Raw genomic sequence first — 24,617 nt, 5'->3', positions numbered from 1 at the left:
AAACCCACAGGCCCCCAAGTCCTTCCACAGAAAACCTGGCTGAAGGATACCTGGGATCCTCAGACCTCTGCTGCCTTTCAGTGTCTGCAGTGAGAGACTAAGGTATTCTACTGTCACCCTAAGAATGCAGACAGCTCTGCAAGCATCATCTGCCTCAGCCCATGACCTCTTGGGGTGTGTCCAAGGAAGCCTCAACCTTTCCAAGAGGCCACATGCCTTTGTGTCAGGTCAACACCCTTCAACCTCAGTGGTTTTATTCTGGAGAAATTACAGTCAGTCTTTCAGGAGACAGGGGTGAGCATCCAGCATCTCCTGCATCGCAGTGAAAGGGACGAGCATCTCAAAGCACCTTGTCTCTTCTCACTTGCTTTGCAGCCGGCTTGGTTTCATTGACACATTTTCTCTGCTGTTCCTTTACCCCTGGATATCCCTGGCAGGATGGAAGAGCCCACAAGCACAGGAAATAAAAGCATCCCAGTTGGCATGAGAACTGCTCCCCTCTATTCTGTCTCCAACAGGCTGGAGCTTGTGAAATCAAACAGGGGCTGCATGTTAGCACAAAAGCTGACTCTAGCTAAAATCCATGGATTTCAGCATTAACTGAGACTTTTAGTTTCATTTTTATGAGAAATGTGTGCTTTTCAAAGTTGTTGAGGAAGTAGATGTTATTGTCAACAAGCTGTGTTGGTTTTACTCCAGGATGGGCATTTCAGGGCAGTGAACCAGGAGAAGAACGATCACTTTCAGCAACAGCTACTGTCTAGACTAGTTTAGTGTTAACTTTAAACTATACCCTTAGGCTCCAGTTTAGCCATGTATTTAAACATATCTTTAATTTTTAGGCACATGAGTAATTCCAGTGTACTTACTTATTTAAATTTAGGCACATGTTTCAGTTTTTTCCCTGAATAAGCTTCTGAACTATCCACAATTTAGCCTCATTTCCATCAGTGCAAGTCATTGTGCTACATCATTTGATTACTGCAGAAATAGGAAGAAGTACTCTTGGTAATCTCTTGAGAAAAATTTCCTGCTTTTGTACCAACATTTGGCTGGGAGTTTGGTTTTTTTAACCGGTTTCCTTTTCCAGCCTGAACTCGAAGGCATAGCTGGGATTTGATGAAATACTTTGGTTGTGAAGGGAATATGCTCCAACTACATACAGATTTTAAAGAGGAGAGAAAAGGTGGGGGCATAGCTTTATTGTGCACTTCAAGCAAAAATGCAGTCACTCCACTTTTCCAGATCCTCCTTTTTCCCAGCTCAGTATTCTGGGACATTACCTGTTCACTTCAAGACATGCTGGTGGTCAGCACTCACACCATGACACCACCAGCTTGTGGCTAGAGGAGACCTCTGTGTGTATTTTGGGTTAATGTAATTGTTGATCAAAACTGACATTCTTCTTTATATATATATATATATATATATATATATTTTACTTTAAACCCTCTGAAATGGAATACACACTCAGAAAGACAATTCCTCTTGTTATTTTTCTTCTCTGAGAAGAGAAGCATTCACAGTCCAAGGCTGAAAATCTGAGCAATTTGGTCAATGATGTAAACACAAATGAAAATTAGCCAACATAAGAAATTCACTTGACTTAAATAGGGGGTTATTATCATACCTTGCATCCTCTTCTGTAACTCCATGGAGAGTGAGTCAGGTTAAGGACCAACCAGAGGGGACAAAGCAGCTACTGTGTAGTGTTCCAGACACAGCAAAAAGAATATAAAATAAATAGGATACAAAGATGCAATTCTAAGATTATATTTTCCCCAAATATATGCTATTCCATTCTCACTTTTAACCAAACTGGGCTGTACCTCAAGTAAATAAGAAAATACCAGCTGCCACAAACAGCTAAAATTAAGTATAAATATTTCTGAAGACTTCATTAGTACTATAATCTCATCTCTCCAGGTTCTCAGTTTTTTACTTCCTTTACTGATTTCTGGAAGCAAGTGGACCAGAGTCCCCAGATCTTGTCACCCTGCATAATTATTTATATTGTCATCAATTTAGCACGGGTGCCACAGGTTTGAGGTAGCAGCACCCTGAATCCATTCCTCTGGCACAAACATAAAAGTGCACAGGCACACATGCATGAGGCTAATGGTGGTAGAAAGCCCAGGCAAAGTGAGTTTATTTGATTGTAGTCATTAGTGCTATACATTACGGGTTCAGTCCTGCTCCCTTTGAAGATGGTGGTATTACTCCCATTGAATTCACGTGCTCTGAAAAATGCCTGAGTTTTGCAAATTTATCATTTTGTCATCTATGCTTCAGGTCAAAACTATAATCAAGTGTTTTAGACTTGATTCCGAGCCAAATTATTTTTACTAAAGCTTGAAAGAATGCATACTTGTCCTTCAGGGAGGTGCCAATCCACAACCAAGGAGCAGTGTGGTTGAGGATCTCAGAACCGTCTGAGGGATGCAAACATCTTGCAGGTGACCACAGCAACCCAGCTTCCAGCGTCTTCCCAACAGCACCACTTCACTTTAACTCAACAGAAAGAATGAGAAACCATCTTTTCTGAGAGAGCATTTCTGCAGCATATGTGATCCATACTGATTTACTCTCACTTATGGGGGAATTATGCCTAAAATTGCTACAAAGCATCTCCCTGTGGTTTTTTGTTTGTTTGTTTTTGTTGGTTTTTTGGTTTTGTTTGTTTGGGATTTTTGGCAGGTTTTTTGTTTGTTTGGGATTTTTGGCAGGTTTTTTGTTTGTTTGTTTGGGTTTTTATTTTTTAAAGAAAAATAATAGCATTATACTACAAAACCTTCTGAATAAGCAATTCAACAACAAATTTCCAATGGTATTTATTACATGCCTTTGAGAAGCCTTGCCATGCTACTAGAGCAAGCGCCAGTTTGGGGAATAGAGAAAATATTTCTTTACTTTGTAAATCAAGTGTAAATGCTCTAGGTGGCCAAGATGTGCTTTTTTTACCTTGTGTATCCATATCAAACTCCACTGTCTGTGTTGGCCATTTGCATGCTGATATATTACTAAAACATACTGTCAGTGAGCAAAACAGAAACTGTAGCTGCTGGTTATAAAATCAAAATGTTCTCCACTAAAATACATTCACTTTGAGGATGCTGGTGCTCAAATACATTGTTTATTCACCTTGTTACTGTCTGCCAGGCTTTCTCTGGTGCCTCTCCCTCCACTGGCTCATTTCTGGCATGGCCTAACAGGAGGTTTCCCTCGATGCGGAAAGAAAATCTTGCTCCCTCCTTTTTTTTTTTTTTCCCTCTTCACTTAGGCCTTTTGCGTTTTGTTACCCCCAGAACAAATTTGGGCTAAATCCCATTAGCTCTGGGTCTGTCCCTGCCTGTTTGGTCCCATCAGTGACACCTCCTCATCTCGGGACACCGCAGCCATCCCTACCTTCCCCTCGACCCGGACTCCTGCCTCTCCCCAGTTTGGTGATGGTTCCCCTACAGAAACCCTCTCTGAGTTTTGCTCCATCAAATTCCTCACTTCACGGGCCCCACACAGCTGCACTGGGTTTTTGGGCACCGCGGGTGACACGGGAACGCCTCCAGGTGCGTTTGGAACGTCTGCAGAGAGGGAGACCCCACGCCCTCCCTGGGCAGCTGTTCCAGAGCTCTGCCACCCTCAATGTACACAAGTTCTTCCTCCCGTTAGGGTGAAACCTCTTGTGTTTTGTGTTTACCGCCATTGCTCCTCATCCTGCTGCTGCGCCCCACTGAAGAGTCTGGCACCTTCCTCTTGGCACCTCTTGGAGATTTTTATAGGCATTGATGAGATGCCCTCGCAGTCTTCCCCAGACTAACCCCAGCTCCCTCAGCCTCTCCTCACAGGAGGGCTGCTCCACATCCGTCATCGTTTGCCGGACTCTCTCCAGCAGTTCCTTCTCTTTCTCGTCCAGAGGAGTCCGGTCCAGGAGCGGGATTTTTGGGGGGAGGTGTTCTCTTCCGCGGCGGCGCTCCCGCTACACCGCTGTTCGCGACATTACGGCGGGTACCGGCACGCCAGGAATGCGCGCTCCCGCGGCGGGGCCGGGCGGCGGCGGCGCGCAGCGGCGGAGGTGAGATGACATCATGAGAAAGTGGCGGCCGGCCCCGGCGTCGCCGGCAGCGGGCGGGCGCCGCGGGGAGCGAGCGAGGGAGCCAGAGAGGGGGGAGAGGGAGGGAGCCGGGGAGAGCGGGCAGGAAGGAAGCGCCGTCGGAAGCCCCCGGGGGCGAGAGCGGCGGAAGCGGCCGCAGCGCGCATCCGAGGAAGAGCGGCTCGGGAGCGGGACGGGCGGCACGGAGCGCGCCCCGGGGCTCCGGTGCGGGCACGGCGGCTCGGGCGGTCCCGGCGGTTCGAGCGGGCGGCACCGCCCCCGGGCCCGGGCAGGTGTGGGACCGCCCGGCGCTGCCACCGGAGCGAGCGGGGGCGGCCCGGCGGCGGCTCTGGCGCTGCGCCCGGCCCGTCCCCTTTGTGTCGGCGGGACCGGGCGAGCCCCGGCCGAGATCTGCCCGGCCCGCCCGGTAACAGCCCCGCGCCCCCATTGGCTCCCGCGCCGCCGCTTCCTGCGGCCGCGCCGCCCCGCGGGGCTCCCCGGGCCCCGCGCCAGCCCCGCCCGCCGCGCGGCCCCGCGCCCCGCCGCGCTGCTTTTATGAATGAAGCCGTGGCCGCGTGCTCCGAGCGGGGGGAAGGCAGCTCGGAGAGCCCGCTTCGAGCGGCAGCGACCGGGAGGATGCTCAGGCGTGGGTGCTGCGCCGCGCAGGGAGAGGGACCCGTGTGCCTGGGCAGCGTGGCCAGGAACAAATGTTTGGAATGAAAGAGCTGGCACGATCCAATGGAATGTGACCGGCTGCCCCGAGGGCTCGCCCTGCATCCCCAAACCAGCTGCTCACCAGAAAGGTGTTGGGGGTGCAGGGTTATTATTTGAATAGGGTCCCCCCGGATGTGCATCAGAGGCACGTCCTATTTCGACCCAGGAGCGCAGGGTCGCGTCTTTCTTCATTTAATATTAAAACCTCCCCGGCTAGCTAAAGCTGTGAAAACACAAGTACACGTCCCGTGCGTGAAGCACAACAGACAGGCAGAGGGACAGAGGAAAGCTTCCTCGCTGAAGGACCTTCTGGAGTCACCCCGTGGGCTGTGGCGTGCAAGGGGAACTGAGAGCGCGGGGCCTCCGACATCCTCCTCCTCCTCCTGACAGACGGAGACAAAATGGAGACAAATGCTCAAGCAAACGAGTAAACGAGAAAGATGGGCAGACGGTCCATGTAAAGAGATTACATAAACACACAAATGTGCAACAACGTGCCCTGTGATCTTTGGCACTGCTCTCCCCGCGGGTCACGCAGGAGAGATGCTGTGTCCTCCAAGGCAAGCAGCCCCTGCCACCAGCTGGAGTTTATGCCATCAGTGTTGCACCACCGGCAGGTATTCCAGACACGCAGGCAGCACCCGGCTTATGCTAAAGCACTGAGGCTGAGATTACTCCGTGCACCACAATTTCTGGCCTTCCCGCTCTTCCCTTTGCCATTTTAGTGCAGGACAAATCGCTTCTCCCACACATCGCCTCACCTCCGGTGTTCCCCAGCGGGCCTCAAGCTGCGCTGTCAGCCCCTCGGAAAGGGAGCCCTTAAGAGATGTCCTTTTTTAACAAAAACAGCGCGATGCACAGCCTTCTCAGGTACAGGCGCCTCGGCGGGGAGCGGGAGTTATTTACGGCCGGGCCCCATCACGCGTGGACAGAATGTCCTGGAGATGTGGATGAGGCCCCTGCAGGCTCCGGCAGCTGCCGACACCTCCCTCCCACTCCGCCAGCTCGTCTCCCCATAGGTGCTGGAGGGATCCCTGGCCACCATTTTGCTGCTCCGCTGGGATATTTTTCCTGGGTGGCAGTGAGCCGTGGGGGTGGGGTGCCAAGCGTGGCCTTCCCCGGTGTGTGCTGCCACCGGCTGCGTCTCGGATTAGCTCTCGCCCTGTCCCTTGCCACCTCCGTGCTCCTCTGGGAAGGTGAAACCTTTAAAGTGAAAGGAAAGACCTTACAAAAAAAAAAAAAAATTAGAAAAAGAACCATCTTGGCAGATGGGTGGAAACCCCAATTGTTTAAAAATTTTGGTGTGCAGCAAAACCATCCTGGCTGGGAAAAACAGGACTGAGGAAACAGGAGAAAGGTTTTCCCTTGGGATCAGCTACAAAGAGTAGGTGTTCAGATTGGGAGTGCACCTTTTTAAAGGACAGTATGGCAAGTACGCGCTGGTGACAGCAATGTTGTTGTTGTTGTTGTTATTATTATTATTATTATTATTATTATTATTATTATTTTATTATTTTATTATTTTATTATTATTATTTTATTATTATCATTATCATCACCATCATCACCATCATCACCATCATCATCATCATCATCATCATCATCAAACAGTAAGGCACTGGTGCTGCTCTGCTCCCCTCCCCGGTGCCCCCGTAAAATAATACTAAGTCTCCTTGCATATCTCTCCCTAGGGTCTGTGTGTGGCCTTAGCCCCATTCATCATTTGGCTCCCAGTGCAGAACTCGCTCCATTTTTAAAATTATGCATGATCCACTGAAGAGACAATTTGGGTTTCCCCCACCTCTCCCTTGCCCTTGAAGAAAGCGAGCCCTTGTCTCATTTGCATTAAAACCCTGCTCTCTATAAGCTAAGCAAAGGGGAAGGACTTGAAGCCTATGGGATGGCTTTAGGGCTCTGCCCCTTGCTTTTGGCTCTCTCTCTCTTTCTCATTCTCTCTCGTGCTTTGATCTCTGCTTAACAACAGTAACGTCACAGGGACTACACCAGGAGAGTTTTGTTGGAAGTTAGAAAGTTTTGCAGCCTCCAGAGGGCTGTAGCGGCAGTAGCAGAAGCAGCATCCAAGGGACTCCTGGAAGGGGAAGAGAGAGAGCGAGCGAGCGACTGACTCAGTCCTGCTGCAGAGAACTAACTCGAGGCGACGAAGGCAGACATGGAACATCAGCTGCTGTGCTGCGAGGTGGAGACCATCCGACGAGCCTACCTGGACGCCAACCTCCTCAATGACAGGGTGCTGCAGACAATGCTGAAGGCGGAGGAGACCTGCTCGCCCTCCGTCTCCTATTTCAAGTGCGTGCAGAAAGAAATCTTGCCATATATGAGGAAAATAGTTGCCACTTGGATGCTGGAGGTTTGTATTTTTCGGGGACTTTTCCTTGCAAGCTCCGACACCGAAACGAATTAATCCGGGGAGCTGCTGCCCCGTCTCCTGCCCCCTCTCCCTCTCCCCCGGGATCGCTTTCCCGGCGCGGCACACGTTGCCTGCCCTCGGAGACGCCCGCGTGGATCGAGGGCAAGCGGCCCGAGGTGGCGGTGATTGCCGCCGCTGTCGCCGGCTCCGTGTCCCCGCTGCCGCAGCCGGGTCCCGGCGCCGAGGGGCGGCGTTCGAGCCCCCCTCGCCCCTGCCCGGTGGCCCCGGGGGTCGGGGGGTGCCCGGCACCTTTTCCGGCCGTCGGAGCGAGGCGGTGCCGGCGCTGGGAGCCGGGGCAGAGCCGGCCCGGGGCTCCCCCGGCCCGGCGGGGAGCGGCCCCGGCCCGGCCGCCGAGTCCCCGGCCGCGCGGGGCCGCCGCCTGCCCCTGCCAGCTCGTGTTTTCTGGGGATTTTATTTTAAATTAATATCCTTGTACACGTATGCAAGCGGCTGCCCGTGCCAGTATTATGCGCCATCTTTGTTCTTTTATTTGCAAAGCAAAAGTGTTTATTAATCGGGAGAAAAACGAAGAAAGTCCCGGGGAGCAAAGCCAAGGGTGTGTGTGTGGCAGGGGGGAGCGGGGGAAGGGGCCGGGGGAGGAAGGTCGGGGGCCGGGGGACCCCGCTGGGGCTGCGGGCAGGGGGACCGGCCGGAGGGGCTCCGGCGTTTCTGGGGGAGTTGCAGGGTGAAAGTTTCTTTGTTCAGCGCGAAGAGAGGCTGGAGCTGCGGTCACCCCTCAAAGGCACGCTTGTGCTGCGGCGGCGAGCGGCAAGGTCGCCTGGGAAAAGCCAGTTGGAAAGGGCCTCGTCCCTGGCGGGACACGTCTGGGGGGGCTCTCAGCGGGAGCCCCAGGAGCTGGGCTACATTTTCATGCCTTTTCGGAAGCTCTGGGTGCCCGCGATGTATTTTTAATTAATTTTTGAAACCGCAGCGCCCTGCCTTGCTCTGGGAAATGTTGCGCCCGGCTGTGCTTCAGGGCGAGAGAGGGAGGCGGTGAATTTCACTTCGGGGGATCCCCCTGGAGCCCCCCAGAAGGACCAGAGGCACGAGGCTCGGTAAAGGACCCCCACCGCTTCATTTTCAGCCTTTTTTGAGAGCTCGAATAATTTTTTAAATATTTTTAAATATTTTTTGAAAAGATGACGTCTGGGGAAATGAGGCTGGACGCCACCTTTGTGTCTCGACCAGAGAGGGGAATCGGCAGCACAACGGCAAATTAGATGAAAAAATAAAAGCGAAATAAATAAATCCGGGGCCGAGCCCGGCTCTGCACCCCGTTACCAGCCACGGGGGTTCACATTTTCCTCCGCTTTTCGTTTTCTTCCCTTTTTAAAAATTTGTTCTTAAGGGCTGGAAAACTGGGCACAGATCTCTTCTTCGATTACCCCCTCCCCTTTTGCCATGAATCGCCTGCGGGTTTCTAACGCAACATTTCCCCCCACTTTATCACTCGTGACTTTCATTTTCTTTGATGCCGCTGCTTTTCCCATATTTATCCATTTCCCCCAACTGCGTTTCCTCCTCGTCTCCTTCAACCTTGCCCTGCAAAGCCTGGGGGAGAGGGAGGGCGAGAGCAGCGGGACAAGCCTGCCTTTCGCCTCAATTAAATTACTCTTCAACGATCTCTCTCCTTCTTGCAGGTTTGCGAAGAGCAGAAGTGCGAAGAGGAAGTTTTCCCCTTGGCTATGAATTATTTGGACAGATTTTTGTCGTTTGAACCCCTCAAGAAAAGCCGATTGCAATTGCTCGGAGCTACCTGCATGTTTGTGGCTTCAAAAATGAAGGAAACTATTCCTCTGACCGCAGAAAAACTGTGCATTTATACAGATAACTCCATTAGACCCGACGAATTACTGGTAATTTCATGTTCAATCACTTCAAGAATAAAAAAAAAAAAAAAAAAAAAAAAATCGAAACAAACATTTTAAAAAATAATACATATATAAAAAATACAGGAAAAAGAAAAAAAAAAAAAAAGAGAACGGCAACCCCGCACGTTGGGAAGCGCCGGTGGTGACTGCGGGGCTGCTGGCGGCGGGCGGGAGCTGGGAGAGGGCCGGGATGGGGCCGGGATCGGGAGCGGGACCCCCCCGCGCCGGGCGGCCCGGGGCGCTGGGCGGCCCGCGGGCTCCCCCTGCCGGCCCCGGCGGGCGCTGCCCAGCGCGGGGGGATCCCGCAGCCCGCCCCGACCCCGCGACTGCGCTGCGCCCCCGGCACCGTGTGCGAGCGGCTCTAACTACGCTCCCCCCTCTTCCTCTCCTTCCCCCTTCCCCTCCCTCTTCTCTTTGCAGCAAATGGAGCTGCTGCTGGTGAATAAGCTGAAATGGAATCTGGCTGCAATGACCCCCCACGATTTCATTGAACATTTCCTTACTAAAATGCCTCTGGCAGAGGACACCAAGCAGATCATCCGTAAACATGCTCAGACTTTTGTGGCTCTGTGCGCTACAGGTATGAGCCCTGCACGTTGCGCAAAGCGCGTTGCTCCCCGACACGCGCCCACCCCCCGGCTTGTAAAGCTTCCCGTAGCTGTTGGTCTCAGGCGCGCTCGCAGAGCTGCGGGGAGGTAGTTTAAGCCCCGATTATTGCCCCTTGTTTGCAGAAGGTGGATTACTTTGCCAGAGGTAAGTTTTTCTTTTCAGAAGATATTTCGCTTCTGAGTCGGAGTTGTGTGTGGTTGTCAGGGAGGGAGAGGGACAATTCCCCCCCCCTCCCCCGCCTGTAGCTCAGCGTGGCACGATTTCCTCCCCTCCTCACACCGGGTTTATGTGGGGGCTGCAAAAGGCTTACTGCCCATGCTGGGAACCCCTCCCCGTGTGGATTCATTCTTTAGGACGAGTTTTTAAAGGTGGAGGGAGATTTTCCCTGTGAATAGCACTGCGTGGGGTTTTAAACCTTCCCTCTTCAAGTTGCCTCTTGGCCCCCTCCTCAGTGTCTGGTGGATTGGAGGCGCGCCACGCGGCACAGAGGCTTTTCCTGGCACAGGACCTAGCCGCTGCCATCTGCACCCTCCTGACCACGTGCTGTGCTGGAGCCATGAGCAGGGCCAGCCTCCAAAGATGCCAAAGAGTCGTGGTATCCACGCTCCAAAACTTCGGTGGGATGTGTGCGGCCGGTAGCACCCGTTAATGCCGAGTAGCTTGTTTTCCAGAGGTTGGATTTGGTATAAAATTTGAAGGAAGATGGCACGCACTCAGAAGGAAAAAAAAAAAAAAAAAAGTTTTATTTCACAGAACTGGCCCCACTGCAAGGCCTAAAGATAGAACAACCAAGCCATAAAAGAGAAGTTTATAAACACTGGCATTGCTCTTCATCTTGGGCCTAACATCAGCATGAGGGGCAGCTCATAGGTGAGGTTGCCTGGAGTAATGCTTGGTGCTGGGAACGCCACAACCTTCAAACCACCGGCAGCAACATTTTGGGAAAGTCCACTATGTCCCTCCACACCAGGTTCTACCAGCTGCGAGGCTGCTGCAACTCTGGAGGCATGATTTGCTAAGTTTGAAGCTAAAAAGGACGGCCACCCGGGCTCCCCTTTGGATGTGGGGATGTTTAACCTGGGTTGTTGTGTTGGCAATGACAGGGATGAAAACAAGAGTAGTTCAAAGGTTGGAGACTTGCTAAGAGTCCAGTACTTTGATCTACTGTCGATGTTGTTATGTTTCTTTTAGGAAGCACATCCAGAGCCTTTATTTAACACTACTACACACCACAGCTGGAGAATGGATCAGTAAATGAGAACCATGTTCTGGGAGTTTTACTTAGCTTATAAAAAAACCAGCGCTGAGCTCACCAGAGTTGAGGCCCTCTTCAGCTCCCTACTGAAGTTGGGAATATTGCCTGGGGAATATAAAGCTCTCAGGAAGGCTGCCACTAGGCTCTGTGTTTTTATTGTTATTTTTGGATGTCAGGGGTTTCTCTACCTTTCGCTTTTCTCATGACTTCTTTTGTTGGCTAGTGAAGATCACATGTGGCTTAAGCAGCATCTGGACTTTGCTTTGCTGTTGCTGGGTTGTGCTGCATTTCCCCTTGCCAAAATGAACCTAGATGGACTGCAAATGCCTTGTGCTGCCTGGATGCTGTGGGGCCTGATCCAAAGTCCACTGGAAACACTGACAGATCACTCAAGTGGCCTCAGGGGCAAGTGCAGTCTCTCCTTTGCCTGTGTCCTCTTCTGTAAAGGAGGTTCTCATAGGAAGAGACTGCGAAATAGTGCTTGCTTAGAAAACAAACCCTTGGCCAGTTGGCTTACCAAGGTGAAGGCTGTGGAAGTGTTTGTAGGTGAGGGTGTATGTGTTTGCTCCAGAAAAAGAAGGTTACGCTGCAAGGTGAAGTTGAGGGGAATTCCTCCTAAGCTCCTTCTCCAGTTGTCTGGCTAGTAGAAGTGGGTTTGTTTGATTTGGTTTGGTTTTGAAAAATCCATTTTCACCAAAGGATGCCTTTGTGCTGTGGTAGGTTCAGGAGAAAAAGTAGAAAAAAAAAAAAAGAAATAAAAAAAAAAAAAAGAAAGAAAGAAAAAAAATTACCGGGGTTTTTTGAAGTTAACACATAATTGAGCTTAATGAATGGGGCTCTGGCATGGCTGAGCAAGGCAGGGAGAGCTCAAAAGGAAGCAGGCCTCTTTTGGCCCAAGTTAAGACCAGTGTTGAGGGAGAACTGCAGCTCTATACAAGCATAACAATGAATAGCAACAAATATTGGAGCTTCAGCATTTCATTATGTTTCTCTGGTTATCAAAACATACCAGGCTCCTTTTTATCATCTATTATTATTATTATTGTTATCATCATCATCATCATCATCATCATCATCATCATCATCATCATCATTACTATTATTATTGTTGTTGCTTTGGTCCTCTCCGAAGGAGAAAGAAAGATCCCCCCTTTGAAAAGAGTGTGTTACAATTCTCCCATTCTCCAGCCTTTATAAAATTGGAAGTCTCAAGGTATGTGACCAGTTGGAACCTGTTGCATCTTGCAGCAAGTGATTTATGTTCACAGTTTTGATTTGCCTCAATGAAAAGATTTTCATTCATAGCCCCCAGCTCTCCAGACGGATGGAATTGCTGCTCCATTTAAAAAGGAAAAGGGGTGACTCGCCTTGTTAGGAATTTTTTTTAAAGCGCTGCAGCGCCTATATGCCTGCTTTGTCCTCCCTTCAGGGTGGCTGGCATTCTTCTCTCTCCTCCCCCTCCTCTCTCTCTCCCTCTCTCTCTTTTTAACAACGCTGAAGTTGTTTATTCTTTTTGGATGAAGTCTCAGATAGGCTACTGGGGATGTGTGCTTCAATTGATGGGGCCCCCTACCCCATTGTGGCTGTGTCAGGTCTAATTCATCTCACCGAAGCCCCCTTGTTCCTGAGCGCTCAATAGCGCAAGATGAGGCGATGGAGGCTGACAATGATGCCACACTCTTCACTTGGGGGCATCCAATTACAGGCTAGAGGGGCCCCCTGATTAATATGCTGAAATTAGTGGCCTCTGCCACAAATAATTCCTTGTTGAGTTGCAACAAAAAGGCAGTCCATGCTGCTTGTCTGGAGTGGTTATAGGGACAGACACAAACTGGTCATTTAAACTTCATTATCACTTTTCCACCTTGGAAAGAATGAGGGTGTGACTATGAATTCATGTTCTTGTTTACTGCTCCATTTAAAAGAAGAACACAAATATTAATCCCAAACGTGATCCTGTCAGGACGGGCTCATTAAAGTGACACATTTTGGTCATGTCCCGTTTGTGGAGCTCTGTAAACAGTGTCGGAAAGGCACTGCCACCCTACCCCTCTGAGCAACCCCATCCTGGTGGGATCCATGCTGGGAATCCCCCGTTTCCCAAGTCCACCTGCAGCTCTGTGTCAGTATTTTAGTTCAGGACTGGCTTTGGAATGGGTACAGTGCCAATAAGCAGTCTGGACTGCTGCTTTTTCTGTTTTGGGAATGACAGCAGCTTGCTAGAAGATGCGTGTGTTTATGTCTGCCTGGAAACGGGCAGGTTAGGAAAAGGGGAAAACCAAATTTATTTTGATATGTTTATTTTGACATAAATTAAATTACTTTAGCTCGAGTTTGCCTTTTCGCTGGCAGTGCATCATTAAAGTTTGGCCAGAATTTTGTGTATCAGTTTAATTTTGGAGGTTTGTAGGATGCTGGGTGAAGTGCCCCTTTGAAGGTGGGTGTTGGTCAGGGCCACAGTGGAGTGTCAGAAGTGTCTGAATAAACAGATTCAGAGCCAGGACTTCCACAGAGTCTTGAAGGCTTTAGTTCCACTGGTAAAACATTTACACAAAAGTTATTTTATCATAATAAAGGAGATGCATGATTTAATACTTAAATTGTTCCACTGAGCCCTCTAAGCTGTCCATTCCTTTGATTTCATTCAGGGGTTTGACAGATGGTTTATATTTTTCCAACCTAGAGGAAGTTTTATTCTGATAAAAGCTGAAGGAATGTATCTCAGGTTCTGGTGTACATTGTGGCATTTTCCTTTCTCCCTCACAAAACTGGACCTTGACTTGTGCCACTTACTATCTTTGTTCCTGATTCTCCTCCAAGGTGTTCACTGCCACAGATCAAATGCATTCCTGTTCAGTATAAAAGAGTCTTATCATTAAAATGTCGACTATTATTATTAAAAAAAAATTAGAAAAACTCAAACCAAACCAAACAAACCCAAAGGAAAAACATGCTAAATGGCAGAGATAGCCCCTTAAGGGATCCTGGGAGTGGCTTTGTGGAGAGACCTACAGCAATGCAGTCTGGAAGGGGGCCCAGCCTCTTGTCAGCATGGTGTCACATCAGAATGTAACTGATTGTCCGCCAATTCTTGGGACCCCCGTCACTTAGTTATGCCACATTTACATTAAATCCCTGTTGCCAGGATGGATGGCAGTCACTGACAAGAGACTAGGTTGAGACAAAGCATTTTTAAGATGAAACCTTAATTTAAATATGGATTATCTGCCTCCTGACAGGGTTAAGCATTCTTTCTCTTTTCTTTCTTTTCGTTGATGTTGTTCATTAAGGCAATATTCCTTTGCGTGTCAGAGCAAAGGTTTCTGCTTTAAAGGGCCCCAGGACTCATCATTAGAATGCACCTTGGATCTGACCATGCAAAACACTGCAGGATGTGAACAGGTTTTCTCAGATGTGCAGTGCCATTGACCTCCGTGGAATTATTCACAGGAGCAAAATATTTTAACACTGGAAGAATGGGGGCCCTGCTTATGATAAAAGTACCTCAAAGTGATGAATGGCCTCCCAGGTCCAGTGCTAGGAAGGGCCAGTCTCTGCAGAGCAGTTGCTCACGTGGATAAATGTTTGCAGGTTTGGACCTGTAAGAGTTTTAGAGCAGGAGACACCTTTCTGCTCACCATTTTCCCTGCCTTTTCGGATGCAATAGTTGGCACCTGAAAGCCATGCTGGTACAAAGAGTGTATGGGTATGGACAGGCTTCTCCTAAAGCAATCATTTCAGTCTTTTTTTTTTTTTTTTCCCTTTTTTTTTTTTTCTCTCCTTTCTTCATACAGATATTAAATTTATTTCAAACCCACCTTCCATGATCGCAGCTGGCAGTGTGGTAGCAGCTGTGCAAGGCCTGCATCTGGGGAACACTAACACTTTCCTCTCCTATCAATGCCTCACACATTTCCTATCACAAGTTATCAAATGTGATCCGGTAAGTGACTCTTTCTCTCGGTTGATCTCCTGCATTAAGGGGTTTTAAGAATGAATGCCTGCTTACTGCATGGGAGCTAATCTGACAGTAAATCTTGGGAAAGGTCAAGCCTCAGAGTGGGGGTTCTCAATGTGTTCTCTTGTGCACAGCCTGCTTGTTCGGCTGTCGTGATGCCCACTGATGATGTGTGATGATGCTGTTGCAGTTCCTGGATGGGAATGGCACATCCAGATCTGGTGTTTGGGAGAGGAGGAAGCCCTGCACTGCCTTAGGATGTGGCAGAGGCTGTGTTTGGCTGGGGGTAATTAAACCAGGAGCCCCGCTAAAACAAAATTTGGGGAATAAGACCCGAAAACAGTTACTGAGATCTTGTGGTATCTCTGACCTTATCTTTGACCATTCTTGAGGGCTTTTATTGTGCCAAGTGGTGTGAAAAAGCTCTTCTTAAAAGAGTTCTAATGATCTAATTTGGTTTATTATGTGCTAGACCAGCACAGTAGCTGGTATTGAATTCCTTTTTGGAACAAATGCTTGTCCCACTACTTTCTGACAAGGTAGATGGTCCTCATAGGACTCTTCATTTTGCCCTGCAGCTTCCAGGAGATGCACATCAGTAACTAGTGGGCAATAAACCTTTCATAAGTGAATGGGCCAGGAAGGGAGCCTACAAGGAAGACCTAAAGTCAATGATCCATGTCATAATGGTGTGTGAAGTTGGGGCAGAGTTGAGCTTTGTTTTGTAACAATGTGGGAGACCAATAAATAGATGCTTTAAAAAGGTTCTTGTGAGGTCTCCAAGCGCTGGACAATGAGTCAAATAAAGACAACTGGTTAGGGTGCAGAATCTTGGAGATGCTGTTAAATTATTTTACAAGTTAATAATTTAAATGCATAGAAAACTGTCCCAGTCCAAAACTGGATTTGTGTAATTGGACTTTGTTGAGAGGACTGAGTGGTTTCTGGAAAGATGAATGCATTGCAATTAATTATTTGCAAAATAATATTTTACTTTTGATAGACTGTGTGAAACAATTGCTGAAAAATGTGGTATCTCATTGTGTTATTTTGATCAACTGAACAGTACCTCAGTATTGAGCATGTTATTTTTGCCACTTATGTCACTGCAGCTGAGGTAATACAGTGTGGAAGTGTTACATTCTCTAAAAACCTGAAATGCTGAATACTCTAAAAAATGCTGAAATAATGGGCTGCTCAGTTTGGTATGTGATGCTTTTTGTCAGTTTGTGAACAATGCAGATAATTCCAGTGTGCGTTTGGCCACTGTCCAGGCTGAGATGTTTGAAGCAGGTACTGAGGGGAAATACTTGCTATCTGTTCAGGCAGCATCTTGATTCAAACAAGATTCACTTCCTGATACCAGGCACTCAAGTGGATTCTCTCACATCGTGCAGAAAGGCCTGTCCTTATGTAACTTGAATTAGTTGATGACAGAGCTCTTGAAAAAGTTGCTTTAGCAAAAAAGAGGATTTTTGTTTATTTCATTTTAATTGTCCTGAGTGACTTCAAGGCCTGAGTGATTTTCAGTGTTTAACCTGGGCTTAGTTAACACCTTGAAAAGGGAGTAACTCCCCTCCAGCTTCCAGTGCTAAATATATTCATGAGTCAGGTAGAAATAAGGATTTTGAATGGATTGCTACAGAAAATTAGCAATCCATAAAGTTCTGTGTATGTACAGGTATATTGTTGTGTTTGGAGTGGAATAAGGGAACAGCAACTTCTACTGCAGTTGTTTTGAGAGAGGAATCTGCTCGGTTTCCTACACAGCATGATTGCCCTGCAGGGAGACTTTCCCAAAATACCTATCTGTATAACCCATGGTATCAAATGCCATTCCTGCTATCCCATTTCACAGGGATTTGTATGAAGAGTGTTATGCTCCAGTGATGGTTCCCTCTGTTAGGGAGCATGTTTATATTGGATATAAATACTGGATATGTTCTGGATAGTCTTGGAATGTTAAGAGCAGGGCTGGTATTCCCCCTGATGCTGGAGCAGCAGATCTGTTGGTTTTCAGGTTACATAATTATACTTTTTTACCTTTAGTCTCAAAGAAAACTGAATCTAAAATAAAATTAATATCACCTGATTGGAATTCCTTCATGGTTCATGTTTATATGTTGGTAGGAGTCCAATTTCCCATTTTGCCTTTGGTCAGGGGTAATTAGAAATCAGATAATCACAATTAGAAGTCTTGGGCTGTCTTCCATCATTCTATTCTTGACCCCATCATTCAAACAGATGGAATTTTACCTGACATTCATTTCCAGGCCAGAAATTTGCTAAACTAGATTAGATTGGGTCTCCATGCTGTCTGTTAGTGCATTGGAATTCGCCTCCTGCCTGCCACTTCTCAGAGGCACCTTCAAACATGTGCTTGTTATCCAGAACAGGTCAGGCAGGAACAAAGGATTTCCAAGCAGTTCCTTTTTTGTTGTTGTTTGTTTCCTTTCCTATCTGACCCTGGAGTCTGATCTTAAAAGTATTTGACCACATCAGTTAAGCTACCAAGTATTTTTTTCTTTTTCTTTCTTTTTTTTTTTTTTTTTTTCCACTGAGGAGCTTAATTAATCCAGGAAAGGTTTATGACCTTGAACAAACTTGTGGGCATTGAAAATTTGGGTAGTGAAGCAGAAAAGTTGTTGGGAGAAGTTATCAGAATAATGCACAAGTTTTTTATTTGCTTTTCAGTGCTGGGAAGTACTGAGAATGAAAAAAGCTTTGGTTAGGTTGTTCACAGTGAATTTTATGTTTAGCAGCTGTTTTTCGCTAACTCTAACACATTCCTACAGGCAAACTATTTATCTAATAGTCAGGTTGAATAAGACATGGACAAAATATGTTAAAGAGTAAAAAAAACTTTCCATTCAACTGTAGCTTAAGACAATCTGTTCATAATAAATTGTAAAAATTGTTTTTAAATGTTACAGCAAGCTGCACTCTGAGAATTTTAAATGAAAAAAAAATATGTGGGCAAAAAGTACCTTTAAAGTACATAGTCCTATGTAATAATTCATAACTGGACTCCAGAGGGAGAAGAATAGATATTTATAGAAATTCTTTTGAATGGTTTTAGTTTTCAGAGCTCAGACATACTATATGCAAATGGTCAGGACTAGAGAAAAAACCCACAAAGTTCTCATCAAAACTCACCATAAAATCCAGTCTTACCTGAAAACAAAACCCCAAAACAAAACCCAAGAGGATTAATTTTGCTCTGAAAAAGAAAAACGCATTCAATTTGGAACACTGAACGTGCTAAAAGAGAATTATCCTCAGAAGTGGCTTTGTAAAGCCAGGAACACCTAAAACTGTGTTGGTGTGCTCCTCTTTAATGTGTCTGACTTCAAGGGCTAGGGAGGTTCGTGGTACAAGAGGGAGCCTTACAGTCAGGATTGATCTGTTATATCTGGAGGAGGGCTGGGTGCAGGGACTTCACAGAGACCTTTTTGTGGAAGTGAGAGGTATGCAGGAGCCAAAGGCATGATGACTTTAGGATATGAGGTGTTTCTTTTTGTCATTTAAAACACTATGTGTCTCTGTCAAGAGGAAATATTACACTAGGGTTTAAACCACGAAAGGTCATAGGTTATGTGTTTTCAGTGAGCTGTAACTGATGGTCTGATCTGCTTAGAGGTAGGATTAACCTCCCTCTCTCTCAGAAAGGACTTGCAGGGAATTGTTTGCTTGGATTTCTAATCTTATTTTACCCCAAATGCCATGTGCCCTTATTGGTGGCAGAGGAGATTCTTGTGGTAGTGGAATCACTGAAAAGCTGGTAGATCACACAAGAAGCCTCTGAATGAAGGCAGAATTGAAACTGGGAAATAAAGAAAACAGCAGGCAGGTCACCCTCTCAGGAAAACAACATTCATTCTCAGTCATGCACATCCTAACACTTTTGACGGCAATTTATCATGGAAGACTGGGTTCACCGCAAGGGCTAACACATGTCATAGGTTAAATCAGAAAAGGCAATGCTGAAAGGAAACTTCAAAGTCCTTAATACACGGAGTTAAAGATGTTGGGGGGGAAAGCTTACAATGTTTGTTATAAAGATAAGGGTAAACAGCATGCTGGAAGAGTTTTGGCAAAATGCTGTGGGGTTATTTGGCCTAATTATGGCACCATTTCTGTGCCACTGCAGTGGGTGTACAGACCTCCACACCCTGCAGGAAGTTGTGCAGGTTGAGCTAAAAGGCCTTCTGCTTGCTGGGAATCTGATATATCTCCTCATGGTATGGCATGATGCCTGGGGGAAGTTGCCTTTCCCCACCACAGACAGGATCTTAGTTCTTTATGGCTTTTTAATTCCCTATGCTCCCTCCTGAACCCCCAAAAGGATTGTGTGCACATCCAGCTTGGAGAAAACACTTTGGAAGTGAGAGAAAAACTTCTCACCCTGACTGAGATTTCCAGGTGGATGTGGTAGCGCACGGAAAGCTTGGATGGACTTGGTAGTGCATGGTTAGGGAGGTGCTTCGTGGTGCTTCTGAGGGACCTCTCCAGTTTGGGGTTGTACAGTCCCGTTCTGTCGGTCTCTGGAGATGCTTTGAGGGTTAGGGATTTATCAGCTGCCCACAGCTGGATATTGCAGCAGCTGGCAGACAGCTTAGGGCATGGGCATCTCAACATATGTATGGCATTTCTAAGAACTTCCTGTTACTGGAATTTAGCCTGGGGAACAAATGTTACTGTTTGTGAGCATCACTTCTAGCAGACTCTACTGCTGAAGGATTCCTGGAGTAAATGTAGAAATCACAGTTGTGAGCAATGGGCTTGTACAGAACGGTTAACAGCACAGACAGAGAAACAGCAGTGCAAGGTACAATCTGCAGAAAAACAGGCTTGCTCATCCACTCCTTTCACTGTTGGGTGCTTCTCCTGCTCTTCCCACCCTCCCTTCCAGCCTTCTGCTCTTCCAGATAAGCTGATAATGTTTCTCTTGCTTTGTCAAGAAACTGGTATTTTAGCCTATGATATTTCTAAAGGACTCTTGGGTCTCTCTCCCCCCTTCCATTGCACCCTCCTGCAGGATTGTTTACGAGCCTGCCAAGAACAGATTGAGTCCCTCCTCGAGTCCAGTCTACGCCAGGCACAGCAGCACAATGTATCTTCAGAAACAAAGACTGTAGAGGACGAAGCAGACCTCTCCTGCACACCTACTGATGTGCGAGACGTGAACATTTAAAGAGGACTTCTTCTTAAATGGATTTGCTTGGCAAGAAAAGCAGACAAAGAAAGGGCATCTGAGAAGGAATCGGCATCAGGATCTCCCCCCCAGAAACCCTTTTCTCCAGGACATTTTTATACCAGAAGGGAAAACCAGTCTTGTTATATTTTTTTCTTGCTCTCCCTTCCATCTGTGACTTCAAACAAACAAATAAACAAAAAATACCCCAAAAACTGTCTTAAAAATAGAAAAAAAATAGTATTTGCATTACCCCCAGGGGTTTGTGCTACAAAAATAGAGGATTTTATACAATAATAATCAACTAGTTTTATATTAAAGTGTTCTTGTCTGTATGTTGTAAAAATAGGCATTAACACACGAAATGTCTCCAGGGGAGGTATTAGATTTGATTTCTTACATATAAAACAAACCAACCAACCATTTTTAAAGTAGAAGAGGGTTTTGTTTTTTTTTTTTTTTTTAGCTAGTAAATGAAATATTCTTTTTCTTTAAAAAGCATAGCTTTAACGCAGCTCTAGGCTTTTCTATATCTTGCTTGCTTATGCATTTAGTCACTTTATAATTCATCTGTAAATGTTTATTTTACTTCCTTAGGGTTTTTTTTATCCTCTTCACCTTATAAATGGTTAACATAACCCATAAGTTAGTGTATGTTAGTATGCAGCATTATTATATGTTAATCTTTTTTTTTTTTTTTTTTGTGCCTGTGGATTGCCTGTGCATTGAGGCATTTGTAGGGTTCCAGCTTAGCGTGGTTGGGAAAGGCCAATGTACTACTCATACAGGACCCTATTATAAAGAGAAACCGAAATAGTGACATAATATATTATATTTTTGTAATCTTCCTATTTTTGTAGTTACCTGTGTAAAAATGCTGGTCTAACCCCACAGATATTCAGCCTAATTATGGTCAGGTTCAATCCACGGTTCAGTCTTTTTTTTTTTTTTCGTTCGTTTGTAATATTCTAAAACCATTCCATTCAAAGCACTTTCAGTCCATTAGATATAGGAAATACATTCTTTTATTGTGTGGGAGGTTTTTTTTTTGTTTGTTTGTTTGTTTTTTTAATGGAATGGTTTGGAAATATATTAAGTGCTTGTTGGCAAACTTGGAATTGCAAAGCAAGTGCATTTAACTATGGTGTTAGAGGAGAGGTGATTCTTTTTTTCCGAAGGTTGTGTTCCAGTGAGAGAAAATTGCATTCACAAATTGCCAGGATATCTTCCTTTCCTTTTCTATAGAAAAGTTTGAAGTTTAGAATCCTTTGGTGCCAACTCATCTTTATAAATTAGGGGCCTTAAAGGTTCACATATAGGACACATAGTTTTAAGGATTATCGCTAGATGTTTTTACAACTGAAGGTTTTTAAACACTAAAATATATAATTTATAGTTAAGGCTAAAAAGAATATTTATTGCAGAGGATGTTCGTAAGGCCAGTATCATTTGTAAATTAATGCAATCGCCCCTTTTGAAAAAGAAAATCTTTCTACCCTTGATGTTGCAGTTTTAACCCAGCTTATTAAAGCAAAAAAAGGACACGCTTCAAAGAACAAACCCAAAACCAAGCAGTCTATTTGGCCCCTTCCTATACATTTACAAAAGCAGTCTAACCATGAAAAAACGCCATAGTTAATAGATATGAAAATTGGAGTACTTGAAAGAAGTTCTTATTCCAGCATATGCCCCATTTTTGTTTTTTTTTTTATTTAGCTACAAATAGAAAATTTGCACATCTTGGCTATGTATCTTTTTATTATTATTTTAGAAAGTAGCTGAAGGGACGTGGACATAGCTGTTGAAGTTGATGCTCGAGGAGAATATGATGGTGAAATGTATGTGAGAAAACTGCCACTAAGGTGTTGATTGTAAAAAAAAACAATAACAAATAAAAGAACAAAAAAAGAAAAAAAGATAAAAAATCAAAAGATAAAAAAAAAGAAAAAGATAAAAGGAGTGGATGCTCCATTTTTATTGAGCTGCTATGGATAAATTCCCAGCATGGTTTGAAAAAAAATTAACATTGCTTTTCTGTATCTTTGTCATTGTGTTTTGCTGCTATTTTGTGGATCAGTTTTTTGGTTTTTTTTGTTATACAATGTCATATACTGCCATGTAATAGGTTTTAATTTTCTCATAGAAAATTATATTATTGACATCATTTTTTTTGTAGATTTTTTTATGTGATCAATTTTTACTTAATGTGATTACTGCTCTATTCCAAAAAAGGTTCCTGTTTCACAATACCTCATACTTCAGTTACCCGTGTCTAGACCAGGTTTTGATGTTCTTACAGTGCCTCATAGTTCTACTGCAAATGGAAATGCATCGAACATTGCTCTGAATGGGTCTCTGCATTAATTTAAAAACCAGCAGACATTTCAGAAGATCAAGTAATGTCAAGCGTTGGTTGTTTTTTGTTTTTGGTTGGTTTTTTTTGTGGTTTTGTTTTTTGTTTTTTTTTTTTTATTATGCATTTTATAAAGCTGGATTCTTTGTCTGATCTGGGGTTTATTATCATAGTAGTTTTAAGCTGTGTTATTAGCCACATTGATATATGAAAGGTGCATTATAATATAACTCTTGTGTGCCACCTGATGTGGTTCTCCCTCAGCTGGGACACATCATTTGGTATGATAGGTTATCTTCTGGAACTCTAAGTATTTTGTGTGTTTAATCTGTTATGATATACTAGGGTTTTTTGTTTGTTTTGGTTTTTTTTTTTTAATTATAGCATAATGCTAATTTAAAAAAAGCCTGTAAATCTCATAAATAAGCCAGCTAACAGAGTTGTATGCTGAAGAATAATCTAGCTGTTGCCTGTATGCTGCTAAACCAAAACAGAATTAAAACTCATTTTGAGGCAAATGCAGTTAAGATCCTACATAGTTCATAAATAAGCATTGCAATGCTACTAGCAGTCGCAGGACCCAGGAGGACTGGATACATTCTGTCCAAATTTCAGGAACATTTCTTACTGCTTACCTCATAAAACACTTCTGTTCGTGGCATCTCTGTGTCTCTGAACCAAACATGATTATTGAGTGTAGTGCTTGTTGGTTTTATTATGTGTTACACTGAGTGGCAGTGTGTACTGCAAATTTCTTTAAAATATTGTATGTACTGAAAAAGGCCAAATCCAGATAAGTGGGTTCATGTGCCAACAGAGATGCTTTATTTGTCACGTTATTATAACAATCTGTAGTAAGCAAAAGCAATTCAGATTTGTACATTTTTAATTGTACTTATTGTCATCACTGGTCTGAAATGCACATTTTCACCAACAGACCTGTAACAGACAAGTTTCCAGCAAAAAAATCTAAAGTCTAGAAATAAAATTGGTAAAACCCAACTGTTGTAGTCTTTTAATTTACTTTTTTTTTTTTTTTTTTTTTTTTTATTGCCTTGAAAATGCTGAATGGTTGCAACTCCCCGGTGCTGTGAGTAAAGCACATGTCATTTTCTAGGTTTGACTCTCCACATTTTAAAAGCTGAAGACTTCTTGTTGTTATTTTAGGAAACTGTGGGTGTTTTGAGCTGTGGGTAGGTAACGGTCTGCCTGTCACACCAACGTGTCTTTTTAAAGAAGAAAAATATTTTTTTCCTGCCTGAAGACTTTATTTTTTAAGATCAAAGGAAATTAGTCAGAGTAAAATGTGCTTTGGTGGTTCACGTGAATAAAGGGTAAAACATAGTATATGTTGGATAGCACAGAATGCTTGCTGGTATTTTCTCATCAGTGGAAGTTTTTGTGTCTTCCCCTTAGACACAGCTTTTACAGCTAAGATAATAAGGAATTATTAAAGCCTACTAAAAGTATGTAAAGAAAGAAGTGGACCTAGGGCAAGAATTATATATTATTACAAAGTAAAATGAGAAAAAAATTACAGCCTGTGTTCTAATACACATGCCAAAATAATTTATCCTGTGAAATTATTTCTGCCTTAAAAAAATCTATATAAAAGGCCAAGTGCTTGTCCTCCCCGTCACGAATTAGAAATTCAGTATCTGCCTTCTGAGTTTCCCACTGACTAAACTTCATGTTACAACTGATTCTGTGCAGCGAGTGCAGTACAGGAAATGAAAAATGAAACTCCAGAGCTAACTTCTAACATGTTAATCATTGTCTAGTGCAGAATAAGCTCCTTTCAGGGCAGTTACCACTAGATGGGAAACCACCTGCATCAGAAGAATCCCAGATGAGCTTGTATGAACTCAGTGGTTTCCTAGTCATTTCAGCCAGAAACCTGAAGCCTGTGTGGCCTACTGTAAAATCCCAGATCAGGTGGGTGAAGTAAAACCAGTACAAATGGGGTGTGGTTTGTTCCATTTGAAATGGGCAGCTCCTCTGTACAGTGAGTGACCCTGGGAGGTGTAAAACACTGAAAGATGACCTGAACTAAACTCACAAGGACTTCAAAAACACATGAAGCCAAAGCTTAAACTGTTCTGGCCCAAAAATTATTCATTTTTCCCAGCATATTAAAAAAAAACCCCA

General features: G+C 45.0%; 1 protein-coding gene across 2 annotated transcripts; it reads left to right on the top strand.

Moving 5' to 3' along the window:
* Positions 1–6,583: 6,583 nt before the first annotated feature.
* On the top strand, positions 6,584–23,471 carry CCND1 (cyclin D1). Of its 2 annotated transcripts, none has more exons than XM_058840605.1 (5): positions 6,584–7,169; positions 8,870–9,085; positions 9,521–9,680; positions 14,759–14,907; positions 19,961–23,471. In XM_058840605.1, exons 1-5 carry the CDS (start codon positions 6,972–6,974, stop codon positions 20,114–20,116), a joined length of 879 nt encoding a protein of 292 aa, XP_058696588.1. In that variant the 5' UTR covers positions 6,584–6,971; the 3' UTR covers positions 20,117–23,471. The 2 variants fall into 2 exon arrangements, with proteins under 2 accessions (XP_058696588.1, XP_058696597.1); XM_058840614.1 differs by lacking the exon at positions 6,584–7,169 and adding an exon at positions 7,176–7,785.
* Positions 23,472–24,617: the final 1,146 nt, after the last annotated feature.

The sequence above is a fragment of the Poecile atricapillus genome, chromosome 1 (assembly GCF_030490865.1).
Source record: "Poecile atricapillus isolate bPoeAtr1 chromosome 1, bPoeAtr1.hap1, whole genome shotgun sequence".
NCBI classification, from domain to species: domain Eukaryota; kingdom Metazoa; phylum Chordata; class Aves; order Passeriformes; family Paridae; genus Poecile; species Poecile atricapillus.
Note: the sequence above shows the minus strand (reverse complement) of the source record. Positions and strands in the feature narration are given on the sequence as shown.

Coding starts and splice junctions, on each gene's coding strand:
- CCND1 (XM_058840605.1), top strand. CDS start 6,972: ATGGAACATCAGCTGCTGTGCTGCGAGGTGGAGACCATCCGACGAGCC. Junction 7,170..8,869: donor TTGCCACTTGGATGCTGGAG/GTTTGTATTTTT, acceptor TCCTTCTTGCAG/GTTTGCGAAGAGCAGAAGTG. Junction 14,908..19,960: donor AAGTTATCAAATGTGATCCG/GTAAGTGACTCT, acceptor ACCCTCCTGCAG/GATTGTTTACGAGCCTGCCA.